Source organism: Bombyx mandarina, chromosome 23 (assembly GCF_030267445.1).
Source record: "Bombyx mandarina strain Sakado chromosome 23, ASM3026744v2".
In the NCBI taxonomy this organism is placed as follows: domain Eukaryota; kingdom Metazoa; phylum Arthropoda; class Insecta; order Lepidoptera; family Bombycidae; genus Bombyx; species Bombyx mandarina.
The window spans coordinates 16,209,834-16,225,759 of NC_143229.1; the positions used below are offsets into that span (position 1 = coordinate 16,209,834).

General features: G+C 37.7%; 2 protein-coding genes across 2 annotated transcripts; one reads left to right on the forward strand and one right to left on the reverse strand.

Moving 5' to 3' along the window:
* Nucleotides 1-1,942: 1,942 nt before the first annotated feature.
* On the forward strand, nucleotides 1,943-15,158 carry LOC114246526 (uncharacterized). The gene is made up of 8 exons (XM_028179079.2): nucleotides 1,943-2,457; nucleotides 3,739-5,199; nucleotides 6,067-6,183; nucleotides 6,896-6,967; nucleotides 8,508-8,543; nucleotides 13,438-13,500; nucleotides 14,220-14,340; nucleotides 14,754-15,158. Exons 1-8 carry the CDS (start codon nucleotides 2,145-2,147, stop codon nucleotides 14,794-14,796), a joined length of 2,226 nt encoding a protein of 741 aa, XP_028034880.2. The 5' UTR covers nucleotides 1,943-2,144; the 3' UTR covers nucleotides 14,797-15,158.
* LOC149500227 (uncharacterized) lies at nucleotides 8,556-12,741 on the reverse strand. The gene is made up of 2 exons (XM_089737637.1): nucleotides 12,022-12,741; nucleotides 8,556-8,839 (listed from the first exon to the last, which is right to left on the reverse strand). The coding sequence occupies exons 1-2, from the start codon at nucleotides 12,716-12,718 to the stop codon at nucleotides 8,556-8,558; spliced, it is 981 nt and encodes a 326-aa protein (XP_089593763.1). The 5' UTR covers nucleotides 12,719-12,741.
* Nucleotides 15,159-15,926: the final 768 nt, after the last annotated feature.

The following is a 15,926-nucleotide window of genomic DNA, read 5'->3' on the forward strand; positions in this document are numbered from 1 at the left end:
CGTGATAAAACTCGAAAAAAATCCATATTTTCTAAACAACGCTTCTTTTTGGAAGCACTCAAAAAAAAAACTCTGTCGATAAATAAAAATAGCAAAACGGATAAAAAACAAATTTTAAAAACAACATTTCTATCGACACGACGCGACGCCCAACGTAAACAATGTAGTGATGCGAATCGCTTTAACTGTAATTATCGATACAATACACTTTTTTTATTAGGAACTCACCAGTCTATATTATGTGTAATTTTCATAAATATAATTTTTGAAGTCGTCGTGGCCTAAAGGATAAGACGTCCGGTGCAATCTTATCTAGCGATGCAACGGTGTTCGAATCCCGCGGCGGGTACCAATTTTTCTAATCGAATACGTACTTAACAGTTGTTCACGATTGACTTCCACGGTGAAGGAATAACATCATGTAATAAAATCAAACCCGCAAAATTATAATTTGCGTAATTACTGGTGGTAGGACCTCTTGCGAGTCCGCACGGGTAGGTACCACCACCCTGCCTATTCCTGCTGTGAAGCAGTAATGCATTTCGGTTTGAAGGGTGGGGCAGCCGTTGTAACTATATTTGAGACCTTAGAACTTATATCTCATGGTGAGTGGCGCATTTGCGTTGTAGATATTAATGGGCTCCGGTAGCCGCTTAACATCAGGTGTTAGGTAACACAGGTGGGCTGTGAGCTCGTTCGCCCTACACAATAAAAAAAAATATTAACAGGCCCCATGCGCTGGACTGATCAATTGAAAATCTTTACCAAAACCCCATTTAACGAGTGCGTGCGCCCAGCCTCAGTTCGATAGCTACGGAGAGCAGCTTTCAAGGCTATAAAGAACCAGGATTCCACATGACCACCACTGTTCTGCCAAGAGTAACGGACTATGATGACCATCAACATACGACAGGCGACGTACAATAGCTGCCCGCTGAGTTTTCTACAATGGTTACTGGAACCCATAGACATCTAGAACGTAAAATCCACCACCAACTTTGAGATATGAGTTCTAAGGTCTCAGTATCAGTTACAACTTGATTTTCTCAGGTGCTCGCAAATCCATTTAGAGGTGTACTCGCGACGCAGCAGTACTTGAGCTTTCAGACCTCTTTCAAAAGCACTCAGGCAGTCTCTAAGCCTTATCTTCTTCAGCCCGATCCTGTATTCTCCCGCTCCATGTACCCAACAAAGTAAATTTCCTTTTTCCACAGCAAGACTTCAAAATCTACATGCGCATTACTGAAGTGAAACTTCTAATGCGACTTCCAACAAGGTTGCGTTAAACGTTTACCGCTACCATGGAATAGCAAGAGCGTAGCGAGAGTTAATGCGTGGCACTCGAACGCATGTGCGTATTATACCTGTTACAGGCCAGCGCGAGCTTTAGCAACGAGTAGAGTCCAATACTTTAATGAAGTATTTAAAAATATGTATATCGTTGCTTGAAAGGCAAACGTGACTAAGCGACAATGCGTGAACTTTACAGTAGACTAATTTAAAGTTGAAATCGATTTAAAATATACCTGAGAAATACCTGAAAAAAATTCTATTTTAACGAATCTAGCTGTAGGATTGAAATGATTTTAATAAACCTAGAAATATATTGTTTTTGCGCATCGAAGATGGTTATTGCTTATCATTTATGTACAAAGCAGTTATTGTCGCTTAGTCACGTTTGCCTTTCAAGCATCGATATGTTTATTTTCCTATTTATAATTTAAAATATATACAATATAATTGTTGAAGATGTCGCATCTCTTATACACAGCATTCCCTATTAAAAAAGCAATCTGATTTAAGGATGAAAAATGAAGAAAATCAAAATACTACAACACATCGAAAAAGAAGTTTCACTTCATTCACGTGTATCAAGTTGCACGCGCACCGTTTTTTTTTTCAATGCATTGTTCTAGTTAGTTATGTATAATCGAAGTTTGACTTCAGTGGTGAACAAACACATTCATAGAATGAGAAATACTCTCCAAATAAATGAATCGATAAAATAACAAAAATCATTAACAACAGCACTAAAGCAATCAACTTTTTGTTTACAAATAAAGCACAACACTAAAAGACGGAAACCGCTGGATTCCATTCATTTCTCGATTCGCGTTCACGATTGAAATGTCACAGCTTTAGTGATGTCCGCACGGGTTTTACTATTGACAGCGTTGTTGGTAATCGACAAAGTTACGGCGCATTACCTCCAAGCCGAACCGAATTATTTGAAACCGAAACTGGAGAGGAATAACGTAGTGAACAAAGGAGTCTGGATGAGGAAGGACTTTGACCGAAATCTGTACGGTAAAGCGAGCCTGACCGACTTCATTTTTCGACCGAATTCGTTGGAGAATGACGCGGAGCACCTCGATTTTGACGCGTTTAATCAGAATTCTATGCAGGATATACCGTTCTTCACGACTTACATTGAAAGGACAAAGCGATCGCCAGAATGTAAGTGGAATTGGACGATAAATCCTTTTTTTTTGGCTTTGATGGGTGGATGAGCTCACAGCCCACCCGGTGTTGAGTGGTCATCGGAGCCCATAGACGTCTAAAGCGTAAATGTCGCCATCCACCTTGAGATATGAGTTCTAAGGTACAACGGCTGCCCCACCCTTCAAACCGAAACCCATTACTGCTTCACTAGTAAATAGGTCCTACCACTAGTAAATATAACAGTGTAAAGTATTCTTCGAAATATCGGAAACAATAGGATGACGGTAAAAAAAACGAGATTAAGCCGTAAAAATAGTTTTGATTATGTCTAGGACTCACTAATGTTGAAGAAAATACTACAAGCGTCTTTAAATCTATAGGTGAAAGGCTATTTTGTTTAAGAGACACTTCTATTCGTAATTAAAGGTCCGTTTTATTTGGTATTAATATCCAAATTCCAAATCCATATTAATTTCCAAATGCTTCATCTTGAAATGGCTCTCCTGCAAAGTTGCAAAATGTCGCTTAAACCAAATAGCCTTTATATCTAACCCTTGATATGTAGTCATTATTCCATAGAAATTAAAATGTAATTTTTTTTAATGGAAATTGATTTTCCGTTTTGTTGGGGTGAAATTATAAGCACGTTAAACCCTATCCATATTATCTGTAATATATTGTCACGATCCTAAATGATTCATCATCTATTTTAAGCCCCAAATTCAGCTAGTTCGTCTACTTTTTTGAACAGACTTTCATCAACTGCTTAAGACAACAACTTTCATAATATGCGCTTTTTCAACATTAAAAAAACTTTAATTGCCTAAAGTGGAGCGTATCCAGAATGTACTTATTTTCTATATGTCTAGTCGTTCTTCTTCAGAACATTTTCTAACAGAACCAATGACGAAATTTGTTGCCAATGATCAATTAAAATTAAATTGGAGTCATTTTGGAAGTGGAGCTATGTAGACTAGTTTATTTTCACAAATGAGCAACGGCAAACAGCCTGGGAGATTTATTAGGAGTCACAGTTGATAATTTAGAATTTTTATGACTAGGAGATGTATGGAAATGGTAGTGTAAGGTAGAGGGGGGTCGACCGAAGAAGACATGGATGGATTTTGTGAATGACGATATGAGAGAGAGAGGAGTGAGTGTTGAAATGGCGTCTGTTAGAAGAGAATGGAAGATAAAATTACCTGTGCTGACCCCACCTAGTGGGATAAGGCGGAGAAAAAGAAGAAGAGTTGATAATTTAGAACTAACTTTTATAAATTCATTTTAACTTTACAGATTTACGAAAACGACATCCTAGAAAGAGTTTAAAAGATTGCGTTAATAAAAAAGATTGTCGCACAAAGAAAAACTCTGAAGACAAATCTGTTGTTGTAGAATCCATGTTCATTTCCGACCTGAAACCTAACTCTATATTTAAAGAATATCCACATGAAGTGGCTTTGTTACTCAACGATAACAATAAACTAGGAGATCTTAATATAAAAACATTGAACAGCACTAATAATAATCAATCTGATAATAAAAAGGAGAATAGTGATGCTAAAGTTGATGTTGATAATAAAAGTCCTAAAAAACGCGAAGATAATGATTATGTAATTAAGAGCAGTAATGATTTGTTCGAGAATAATGGTGACGTGAATCCCAGAGGTGAGTACAATAAGTACGCTTACGAAACAGATGGGAGTTGGATACAAAATGCACCTATAACTAAAAATGATAGATACAGTGTTATTCCGAAGGAAAAACCCAAATTTACCGAAAAGGGTCTGGTTAAAGTCATATCAATGTTGACTAAGACTTTCAAAAAGATTATGAAACAGCACAACGATATCAAAATTATTCACCAAAAACTGAACAACTTGAACGATGATTTTTTGAAAAACGTCGAAGATATAACCAATAAGTTTCGTGAATTCGATACAAAGTTCACTTATTTGACGAAATTCAATGAAAAATTAAAGAATTTCGAAACGAATCAATCGAAGAAGGATGCCGATCACGAAACCAGAGCCCGAGAAATAAAAAATAAGCTAGTCGAATTCGCCGAACACCAAACGAAGTTTTTAACCCAACAAAAACAGTTCTATTCGTTACAAAAGTTAATATTAGCGCAAAACGAAAAAATTACCACGAAACAGAATAACATAGCTAAAACCCAAGCAGAAATATCACAGAGGCAAAACAACTTTGCTAGAATATTACTGAAAGCTAAACAATTGATCGTGGACAGCAAGAAGCCAACTATAACTCCGATCAATACAAATAATGCAAATACCACTAACGAATCGACAACCGCAAAAGTCGATATAGTAAAAATCAATTTACTAAACATACCAGCGTTTCGTAAGATAATTAACACAGACGATTTCCTAATAAAAGAAAAACACAACCCAATAGACGAACTTGTATACAAATACTACTTCAACAATACTTTCATAGATAATATCATGAAGACAAAAATTCTAGCTGCGACACTAGATAGAGATGTAAGGCAGAACAAAACTAAAAGGAATAATGATTTATCAACAATCTTACTGCCCGTAAAGCAAAGTGAAGTCGTACGCGATAAGAGGTGGATTCAGGGACCTAAAAACGGTGTCATTAAAATGGCGAAGCTCGCAAAAGCTCCATTCGTTAATTTGGCAACGGAATTCTGTAATAAAATTGGACAGAACGGTGATGAAATTAGCCTGAAATGGTGCATAGAAAAAGTATTAAGGAGACTTCAGCATATCGGTAAACCTTTTTTTTTCGAAACATTTGCATAAGTTGTAAATTGAGATTTATCTCGAGTTTGTTAATAGATTGAGACTGCAACGTAAGCACTCTTTTTTAATTAGTTTAATACAATCAAATAATTTAATATACAAACAAATCAAAGACAAATAAAATCCACATTGGATACTATTACAAAGGTCCTACCACAGACCTATTGAAAATGCATCCGATAATGGAAATTGGATAATGGAAATTCATTTTCCAAAGATTTGTCTTCAGTAAAATAAAGAGGAAAAGAGAATCTCTCTCTCGGACATCAATGGTGATGATGTCACGATGTGTAAAATTCTGGATTCTTTAACATTTATCACTCTAAGTCAGTTACTTCAGCGGACAAAAATTTTTCCTACCCCACGACATATTCTTGTTTAGATCTTTGAAAAGTTAATAGAATCCATAGCCACTTGACTGTTCTCCTGGTATTATTGATATCCATAAACTACGAATACCACCACCATCAAGAGTACTCGACTGCAGAGGCGCCTTTTCCTATGACGCAGGGTGTGGGCGCAGTGGATCTTAGAAGGCGCAGGTCTTGGCAATTTCTCATTGAAATTGCCAATAGCTTAGTGCGAGTTCTTTAACGGCTCGGTCACGTAAAGCTTCCCTTCGTTTGCCGCTAAGGACGCTGTTCCAACTACATACATATTTGAGTTAGCTTTTACGCGATCGAGAAAATAAAAAACTCGCACTAAGCACACTATTACATTTGTGAGGACGCTTACTGGAGGACGCTAGTGTAATGATTGCATACGGACGCTGAATGGACTATAGATGAAATGGCTTGTTTATCAAACTAGAGCTTTAAAATAAACTTCATTGCAGATACGAAAGTCCTGATCGGGCCCGTTAAGTCGACCGCGAAAGAAAATGCCATTAAAATCGATAGAAGTAATGATAAATCTGGTCGCGTTGCAAAGGATTTCCCAAGCACAGTTGCAGGTTAGTTTGTTTGTCATGTGCTTGAAGTCGGCGTGGCCTAAAGGCTTAGACGCTGTGCTTGTCTAACTGTGCGAATCTCCCAGTGTTCGAATCCCGCCGGCACATACCAATTTTTGTTTATTTATTTAGTTATTATATACTAGAGGTCACCCAGTAGTCGAAATTCGACTATAATTATACAAAAAATAACATTCTGCACACCTTCTCTATATTTTCTATAAGTGTGGGAAATTTCATGGTTCTCCGTCTGGGCAATTTTTGTAAAAAGGGGTACAAAGTTTTTGCTTCACGTATTAATATACCTATACATAATTATGGAGAGGTGAAAAGCTATTTGGTATAAGCGAAATGTCTGCTTAATATGCGACATATGCTTTTCAGGATATTATCAAAATAACTCTTCTCTTCATATCTGTTCATAAAACATTTATGCCTTAACTTAACTACTGATGCCATGCACCCCCCGCTTTTTTTTACAGTAAAATCAATTTTTCTTACACTATTTTTAATTCAAATTTATTAAAATTAATTTTCTATTTTTTAGTTGGATACTGTATAAAAGCGTATTTTGTTAGTTTTTTTTAAACTATTATATATTTTTTTATTTAATTGTGCTCTAGGGTTCGCTATCTAATTTTTTATACCTATAACCGTCTCATTCTCGCGTCAACCGACGTATGAAAATTTTAAAATTCGCATTTAATTCGCACAGAGACGACTTCCACTACAAAACGCTTGATGGAAACCACCCAGACGCCTCCTACGCAAATGCAAAATTTTCCAGGTAAGTCTTCTTATGTTATCTTCTTCAACCCGTGTCCTCTCAATGATGATCTCTTCAGATGCCCTCCATTCCTTTCGATCTCTTAACTTTCGCAACCAGTTCCTACCAGCTATTTTGAGCGGCACCAAAAACAAATTCCTTATACGAATTCCTTTTTTTTATTGCTTAGAAGGTTGGACGAGCTCACAGTCCAACTGGTGTTAAGTGGTTACTGGAGCCCATAGACATCTACAACCGTAAATGCGCCACCCACCTTGAGATATAAGTTCTAAGATCTCAGTATACCTAGTTACAACGGCTGCCCCACCCTTCAAACCGAAACGCATTACTGCTTCACGGCAGAAATAGACAGGGTGGTGGTACATACCCGCGCGGACTCACAAGAGGTCCTACCACCAGTAGGTGAGTTCTCGCGATGCTTCTCCTATGAGTGGCCCAAGAAACTCTTTTAGGGTTCAATCACATATCAAATATTTAAGGAGAAACCATTTCGGAAGACGGTGACAGCACTAGCGTCAAAGGATCTAATAATATGCATATGTAGGCTGTTTTAGTACCAGAGCTACGCAAGCCAATTGCTTTTTAAGACACCTCTATTAGATCGGTGTATGTATGTTTGTTTGTATGTAATGGAATCTTTGATGGTCTTTATCACCGACCAACCGGTCTTTATCAACGACCGAGATATCTGATTAACTTGACAATTCGCGCACGCGTCAAGGAGCGATTACGATACATCATCGATAAATTTGGTTGACTGGTAGAGAATGCCTTAGGCATTAAGTCCGCCAATGTAAATTTTGCATGAAGTGTAATAAATAAATAAATAATACACATAAATTAGTTATAGATAAGCAACTCAAGCACTCGACAAAAATGTTTACGGGCATCGGCCACTAGATGGCTTCGCTTCGATTAGTTTCTCATTGCTCCTGTAGATGGCAGTGACATATTACCTAACTAACCTATATTTTATTTTTAATGAAGGATTTTGTAAATTTTCAGAAACCACAAATTGATAAAATTTAATCAATTTGTCTATAACAAATAAAAACTTGTAAGATTTATTAATTTTGGTATTTTCTGTGTTTAGTTACACAATAATTAAATGCTTTAACTTTAACAATATATAAGTTTAGGGGCATCCACTACAAGATGTCGACAGTTTCCATACAAGTTTCATGGCTCTGACAAAAATTTCATTAAGATTCACCCTTATTCCGACAGGTATGAACATCAGTTAAGGTAGAATGATATCTACCTTAGATTAAAGGGGTAGTATGAAGTTATTACTTCGGTTTGGTGTTAAGGCCCGTTTAAACTACATTCATTGCTCGTTCAGTTGGCTGAACGGGCTCACGGCTCATCTGGTGCTAAGTGTTTACCAGAGTTTTTTGTCCAATCACAAAAAATCTGCTAACGACGGCAATTTACATGGATTTGTGATTTTTGAGAATCATGGAAAGCATTCTGCAATAAATCGAAGGGTGAAGGCTATTTATATTACGTATTTAAAGTTATCATTTTAATATTTTTTCAGATAACGAAGAATTGGAATCGAATTTAAAGAAATACGGTGAGCTGACCTTTATATTTTTATTGTTCTCATGTCGGAATCTTCCCGTCTGTTGCAAATGATGTGACAATAAAAACCAGCAGCGTAACGACAAGTTCTTTTATTTGTGCGAGAATGCAGAAAGCAGGTAGAAATGGCTGGCACGGCTTGTTTTATTAACACTATCCCCCCTTCGTTGGCTTTGGCTGGCGGCGGTGGCGTTGGCTGTGGCGGAAGGGGGCGTGTTAATATGGCTTGGCGGCTTGGCTGGCGGCAGGGCATGACAGCTGACGTCACGTCCGTTACATTCGGCCATCCTGCAACAATTGCTCCCGCAATGGGGAACACACAAAAACATTTAGTTCTCAAATAAATCAATAAGGTCTTCAGTTTCGACCTGCTCATCGGAACTACTAGCGCTATCAGACACATGGGTTATACTTTTATAGGGCCTTAATGAATCTGTTGATACCAGGCCAGTGAAGTTTTTATAACTTCGTAAACCTTTTAGATATACTTCTAATTCGATACCAATTGTTACCTACTACTTTAGTTACTACATACGGACCTGAGTACAAATCGTCTAATTTGGTATTAATCCTAGCGGCGCTACTAACCAGTTGGCGCCTGTCTCTACGATACAAATATGCCTTTTCTTATAAACATGAGCTTTTTTTATATTAATGTTGTGTGTCATTATTGTACTCGCTTGTTTTATCCTAGCTGCAGCTATCTTACGCCGTGCGTCAACAGTTTCTGGTTCGCGACCAAGAAAACATCACATATTGACCTACCAGAGCGCGTAAAGATTAAATCACAAGGCTTGTAGCCGCTGTTACTTTTAATTGTGTTATTTGTGCCTCAAATGACGGAGTTTAAATTATTTGAAGTTTCACTAGGATCAGTTGCCCGCAACACATAAAATTATATGTTTAGTTTGTTCAACCTGGCCAATTAGCGCGCGGACAAGCAATACCGTTTAACGTATGCCTAAACTGTTTATCTTCTGATATATTTTTTTTAAAGTACCTACTCGTAAAAGCTTTCCCGTAGTCTGTCACCACGTAATTCGGATATCTGGACAAACCCTATTAATATATTTTTCAATGCACGAATGGTCCCGATTGAATTTACAGTACGCGTTAGTTCAGCTATCACAAATTTAGACAACGCATCTTTCATTACGATCATGTACTGGTTGGTGCCCTTTAGATGTCCTACAGAAGGGCATCATGTTATCTTTTTGTACCATGCGCATAGTATCAGATGGTTTAGAGATCGGATATAGACAGTCTTCTTTTTTTTAACATAGTTATCCTTCTCATGTGTACAATAAAGACATGCTGCCACGTATTTCCTAATAAAGCGTGTCATTTTAAGAAACCAATATTGGCTTTTAATCAAAGCTAAACGATGATTTAGATCCACGTGACAAATGTCGTCATAGTGCATTTGTACAATTTTCCATTTAGCCGAAGGGACTGCGAGTCTATTTCCCTTAAAAAAATTTCGAACTAGTTCATAATTATCTTTAACATCAGCGCGACTTCGTCCGCGTGGAATATAGTTCACAAATAATGCTTTATTTTAGAACAAATTTGGTTAGCATAAAAAAACGTTATAGTGAGCCAACCTTAACATATAGATATATGCTATCGCGGACATTTTTTTTTAAAGGGGAACAATTCTGTCACATTATTTTAGCGAAACTTTAACCGCTTCTGCAGCGCAGGCACCGGAAGCTCTTAAAAGGGAAAATAACCCGATTTTGAAACATTATTTACTGGTACTTCGCTTGTATTGGCCTTAGCGTGACACAATGATGGTCTTAGCGGTCTTAGCGTTATATAGCCTATAGCCTTTTATATAGCCTATAACCTTTCAATAAATGGGTTATTTAACACTGAAAGAATTTTTCAAATCGGACCAGCAGTTCTTGAGATTAGCGCGTTCAAACAAACTCTTCAGCTTTATAATGCTAGTATAGATTGCTTTATAATCGAACTAAGCTTTTCGTCCTGACATTGCACAGTACAGAATCAATTAGTAACTTTAAGATAATTTACGTTCATCATGTCAACAGGATGCCTATTAAGCGCGTCTACAAATGTTCCATACGTTCACCAGGTCTATACTCAACACTAATGTCATAATCTTCTTTCAAAACTCACCATCGCGCCATGCGTGGTATAATGCCGCGTTTGGTAAGCGTAGCACAAACCACAGTACAATCAGTTTCTATTATATCATGCTTACCTACTTCATAAACACGGAACCTACGTAGCGATTGTACGACCGCCAGGTTTTGAGCTCTTAACTATGATACACACTCTTCCTTCCTAGTAACCCGGCTAAAATACATAACAGGCCGCAGTGAGTTGTCAGTTTGTTTTTGTAATAGTATACAAGAAATTCCTAAGTTACACGCATCGGTTTGTATTTCTGTAAGAAGCATAGGATTATACAGAGCTAGCATAGGTTTGGAACATAAACTGTTTTTCAGTTGTTCGAAATTCGCGTTATGTTCACGGCCCCACACCCATGATTTATCTTTTTTTTTTTTTCTTAACTCAGTTAATGGACGCGCAAGTAACATATAACCAATAAACTGTCGCACACTATGAGCATTATTTGGCACAGGAAACTGCGAAACGGCCGTCAATTTTTGTTGCACCCGGCTGTATACCGTCTGAAGATATTTTATGACCTAAACAAGTGACTTGTTTCTCCAAGAATGAGCATTTACTCATATTTAATTTGAAGTCTCCACCATAAAATTTCCCAAGTACTTTCTCAATAACTATTGAACCTGATTTTATATCAACCGAGGGTAGAGGTAAATCGTTTAAAATTGCTAGTATCTCGATTTGACCTACATTTATTTTTACTCATTTCTTTTCTACCCACAGACTCAATTATTTTATTAATTAAACGCATTTAACCACCCCACCTAGTGGAATAAGGTGGAGATAAAGAAGAAACGCATGAATACAGATGGCGCATTTGCTAAACCAAAAGGAATTCTAGTGTACTAGAAATAATGACCTTGCGGTGTAATGAAAGCAGTTGTGTGTCTGGCACAATGCTCAATTGATGGTAGCCCTGGGCTAAATCTAAACTCGTGCAGTACTGTTCGGTGGATACTTTTATATTTTACCATAGCGTTTAACGCACGATATTCAACGCATAGCCTACTGTCGCCGTTCTTTTTCTTAATAAGACCACTGGTGAAGCATGACTAGATTCAGATTATTTTATAATGCCGATGTCTAAAAGTGGCGATACACGGGCTGATCACTAGTAAGCTTAATTTGCATTTGAACTAAATTGGCAATACCTAAATCATGTGTATTCGTAGCAAAGCAATGCTTATACTGTATTTTTTTAAATCTGAATGACTCCTAATATTTAATGGCTCCTTTTAATTTTTTTTATTTCTACCCACAAATCTCGAAATATTTGTAATGGCATGGCTAGGGCAAGTAGAAATGCAACACACCTGGCTGTTTGGCTGTGGCTCCTCGCAGCTGTTGGCCCTCGGCAGGACCTCGCCCGGCGGCCACAGGATGGTCTCCGAGCCCATGTTGATGTCTTTGATGTAGCTGTCTTCGCCGTTCAGCAGCGTCGCAGGCAGGGAGAAGGAAGCTCGTAGCCGTGAATCTCGTGAAGCGCCGTGAAGCTCGTAGTGCCGCAGTGGAGTAACCACGTTGCTGCTCTTTTAGTTTCCCTCTACGTGAACCAGAATGATGGAAGGACAGGGCAGCAGGCGCTCTTGGTTCGACGACGTCGAAGTACCTTTGATTTGATTGTTTCAGGTTCTTCATCCTGTAGCTCAAGTATCGCCTTGTGGACCTCCTTCTGAAGCAATTTTTCAACACGTTCCTCGCCAGTGGAATAGGAGCTTCATCTTCTTCAAACTTGTCAGAAGACCGAGAGATCTGAGCGTGTATATGACGTTGTTTCATTTCTTTATCCCACTTCTGATTGTTGCAAATGATGTGACAATAAAAACCAGCAGCGTAACGACAAGTTCTTTTATTTGTGCGAGAATGCAGAAAGCAGGTAGAAATGGCTGGCACGGCTTGTTTTATTAACACTGTCCCCCCTTCGTTGGCTTTGGCTGGCGGCGGTGGCGTTGGCTGTGGCGGAAGGGGGCGTGTTAATATGGCTTGGCGGCTTGGCTGGCGGCAGGGCATGACAGCTGACGTCACGTCCGTTACACGTCACAGCGTGTTTTCTTATAACTAACCGGTAGGGTGTTTCGCGGGATAATGTTTTTAAAATTCTTTAAATTGTAGTTTAACTCTGTGAATACTATGTAGGTCACCGGTGACCTACGCGGCGCACTGAAGTAATTATGTCGATTTCTGTTATTAGGGCGCCGGAATATGTAGCTCTTCTCAGTCGTTGTTTGAAGTCGTCGTGGCCTAAAGGATGAGACCTCCGGTGTATTCATATGTAGCGATGCACCGGTGTTCGAATCCCGCAGGCGGGTACCGATCTTTCTAATGAAATACGTACTCAACAAATGTTTACGATTGACTTCCACGGTGAAGGAATAACATCGTGTAATAAAAAAACAAATCTGCATAATTATAATTTGCGTGATTACTGGTGGTAGGACGTCTTGTGATTCCGCACGGGTAGGTACCACCGCCCTGCCTATTTCTGCCGTGAAGCAGTAATGCGTTTCGGTTTGAAGGGCGGGGCAGCCGTTGTAACCACGGAACAGATAAATAAGGTTATTTATCTATTCCGTGGTTGTAACTATACTGAGACCTTAGAACTCATATCTCAAAGTGGGTGGCGCATTTACGTTGTAGATGTCTATGGGTTCCAGTAATAACTCAACACCAGCTGGGCTGTGAGCTCGTCCACCCATCTAAGCAATAAAAAAAACATATTCATTTTGTAGATCTGAAGCCGGATCTCGAAGGAAACGTCTACTTCGATGGCAGTGTTCACACCAGTCAAATAGGTATTTAACAATAGCATATCCTGATTATTGTATCGCTTATAATAGCAGACACTGCTGGAGCAGAAAAGGTCTTCAATGGAGGCCAGATGGAGCAATGACTTGGGTGAGGCGAGAGGCCTAGAGGACAGTGGTCTGCCCAGCAGAAGACCATGGACTGAGGATATATAATATAATATCCACATATTCAGTGTTTTAAGAGCATCGTTACAATTATTATATTAGACAACTAGCTTTTGCCTGCGACTCCATCCGCGTGGAATAGTATCTTGGGCATAACGCTAAAATTTACCCCCCCCCACTTCCTTTATATAGAAAGTGAAATATTTTTGAATTATAGAATGTTAAAGAGCTAGTTAAACCCCTATTTTGAAACATTCTTTATTGGTACTCCACTTGTATTGGTCTTACCGTGATGTTAAATAGTCTATAGCCTTCCTCAATAAACGGACTATCTAACACTGAAAGAATTTTTCAAATCGGAACAGTAGTTCCTGAGGTTAGGGCATTCAAACAAACAAACAAACAAACTCATCAGCTTTATAACATTAGTATAGATGTGGTATGACTGTTTGAACTACGACTTAGAACTTACGTCTCAAGTTGGGTTTACGATAACCACTTAACGTCACAAGAGCGGTATGATCTGAAGGCGGCAGCGTTTAACTTCTTCTACGGTGCTGTATTGAAATGTTGAGTATCTATTGTTGAAACTTTTTCAGTGTCTTCGAAGGAAAGTGAGGGGTTTTCAGATATAATGCCAGGACTTGAAAGTAATTCAAGAGTCGAAATGGATCCCGTGACTTTTGGCATTCAAGCTAATAGGAGGCAATATGTGAAAAGGTATGTATAGGGTTGAGCGCAAACCGTCGATAGATCGACTCGCCATTAATGGCGTATAAAGTGCGGAGCGTCGGAATACCGACTATAGTGAAGTTTGATTATAGGTATTTGGTATCAATCTGAACTGACACATCTTAGCTTGCGCACTTATAAAGTTTTTAATAAATCAAAACAATTTATAAATAAATAACCATTTTAAATTATTTTGCTAGGAATTTAACATTGATTTTTGTATTTTTATTTAAGTTTAAAGTTTTTTGTAAGGTATTTATTATTATTATTATTATAATACATTTGTTTGACCCAATAAACGAACAAGATAAAAATATTATAATAAACGGATAATAAAATTATAAATCTTGAAACAGTTAATTGTGTAACCATATTTTATAATCAATTTTTTTTTTTTTCAGATTTCATAATAATTTATTGAAGAGACTGAAAATTGGAATTTGAATTACGATTAAATAAAAACTAAAACATTACAGTTATAACAAAGAAATCAATAATTATGTGTAATAATGTGTTATGTTCTGTGGGACTTGTATTAATTAAATTAAATTTGTATTATTTAGGTCCCTTACAGCAATAAGAGATGAGTGCTAACTTAGTTTGTGGTAGCAGTTACAACAATAATTAAAATGTCGACAAATACGTAAAATCTTTGTCGTCAGCGACCACTCAAGCCGTATTCGAAGGAATATAATGACAATATTGAAAGGCGAAATAAAAATCGTAAAAGTAATCTGAACTAAATATTATTATGTAATTATTTAAAAGTATAATTTAAGTATGAAATAAAGTAAATTAAATTATTATTAGTGTTTTAATCTAGTTTTAAAATCGCGTGTGCTCTATGAGTCTGTTCAATGACACAGTGAACATTCTAAGTTGCTAAATAAATAAATGTGTAAAATAAAAAAAATAAAAAATATTTGATTTTCGTAACTTTTTTTTAATGATTCTTTTTTTGTTTCTATTTTGTATTATTGTGTACTTGTGTTTGTTTAAATTTAGTTTTCATAACAAAGTATTACATGTTCCAATTTAAGAAAATAAAAAAAATAATAATTTTCCCCACCCTTCAAACCGAAATCAAAACGAAACACGAAACTTCAAGGCAGAAATAGGCGCGGTGGTGGTACCTACCTGTGTGGACTCACAAGACGTCCTACCCCGATCCATTAACGGTGCTTTCGGTACCACAAGCACCGATCACCGTCCTCGCCGAACCCATCGCTTGCGACGAAGGGCTCGACGAGTAAATTAACCAATACACACAGCCCACTGAGTTTCTCGCCGGATCTTCTCAGTGGGTCACGTTTCCGATCCGGTGGTAGATTCTGCGAACCACTGCTCTTTCGGGGGCCAGTGTTAGCAAAACTCCCAGTTTGAGCCCCGTGAGCTCACTTATATGTCAAGAAGAAGCTGAAATAGCCTCATTCAATTTTGATGCAAAACCGGTATATCCATAGTTTCACCCATAGATAGCAGATGGCTTTGTAAACATTATTTTTGCGCGTATTGTTTTTTAAAATTCAAATTCATGAAAACTTAAACCTCATTGCTCCATAATAACTATGGTA

Excerpts from the sequence above, each read along its gene's own strand:
- LOC114246526 (XM_028179079.2), top strand. The coding sequence starts at position 2,145 with ATGTCCGCACGGGTTTTACTATTGACAGCGTTGTTGGTAATCGACAAA. Across the intron at positions 2,458-3,738 it reads GACAAAGCGATCGCCAGAAT|ATTTACGAAAACGACATCCT; the intron begins GTAAGTGGAATT and ends TTAACTTTACAG. Across the intron at positions 13,501-14,219 it reads TGTTCACACCAGTCAAATAG|TGTCTTCGAAGGAAAGTGAG; the intron begins GTATTTAACAAT and ends AAACTTTTTCAG.
- LOC149500227 (XM_089737637.1), bottom strand. The coding sequence starts at position 12,718 with ATGCCCTGCCGCCAGCCAAGCCGCCAAGCCATATTAACACGCCCCCTT. Across the intron at positions 8,840-12,021 it reads AGCCACAGCCAAACAGCCAG|GATGGCCGAATGTAACGGAC; the intron begins GTGTGTTGCATT and ends CAATTGTTGCAG.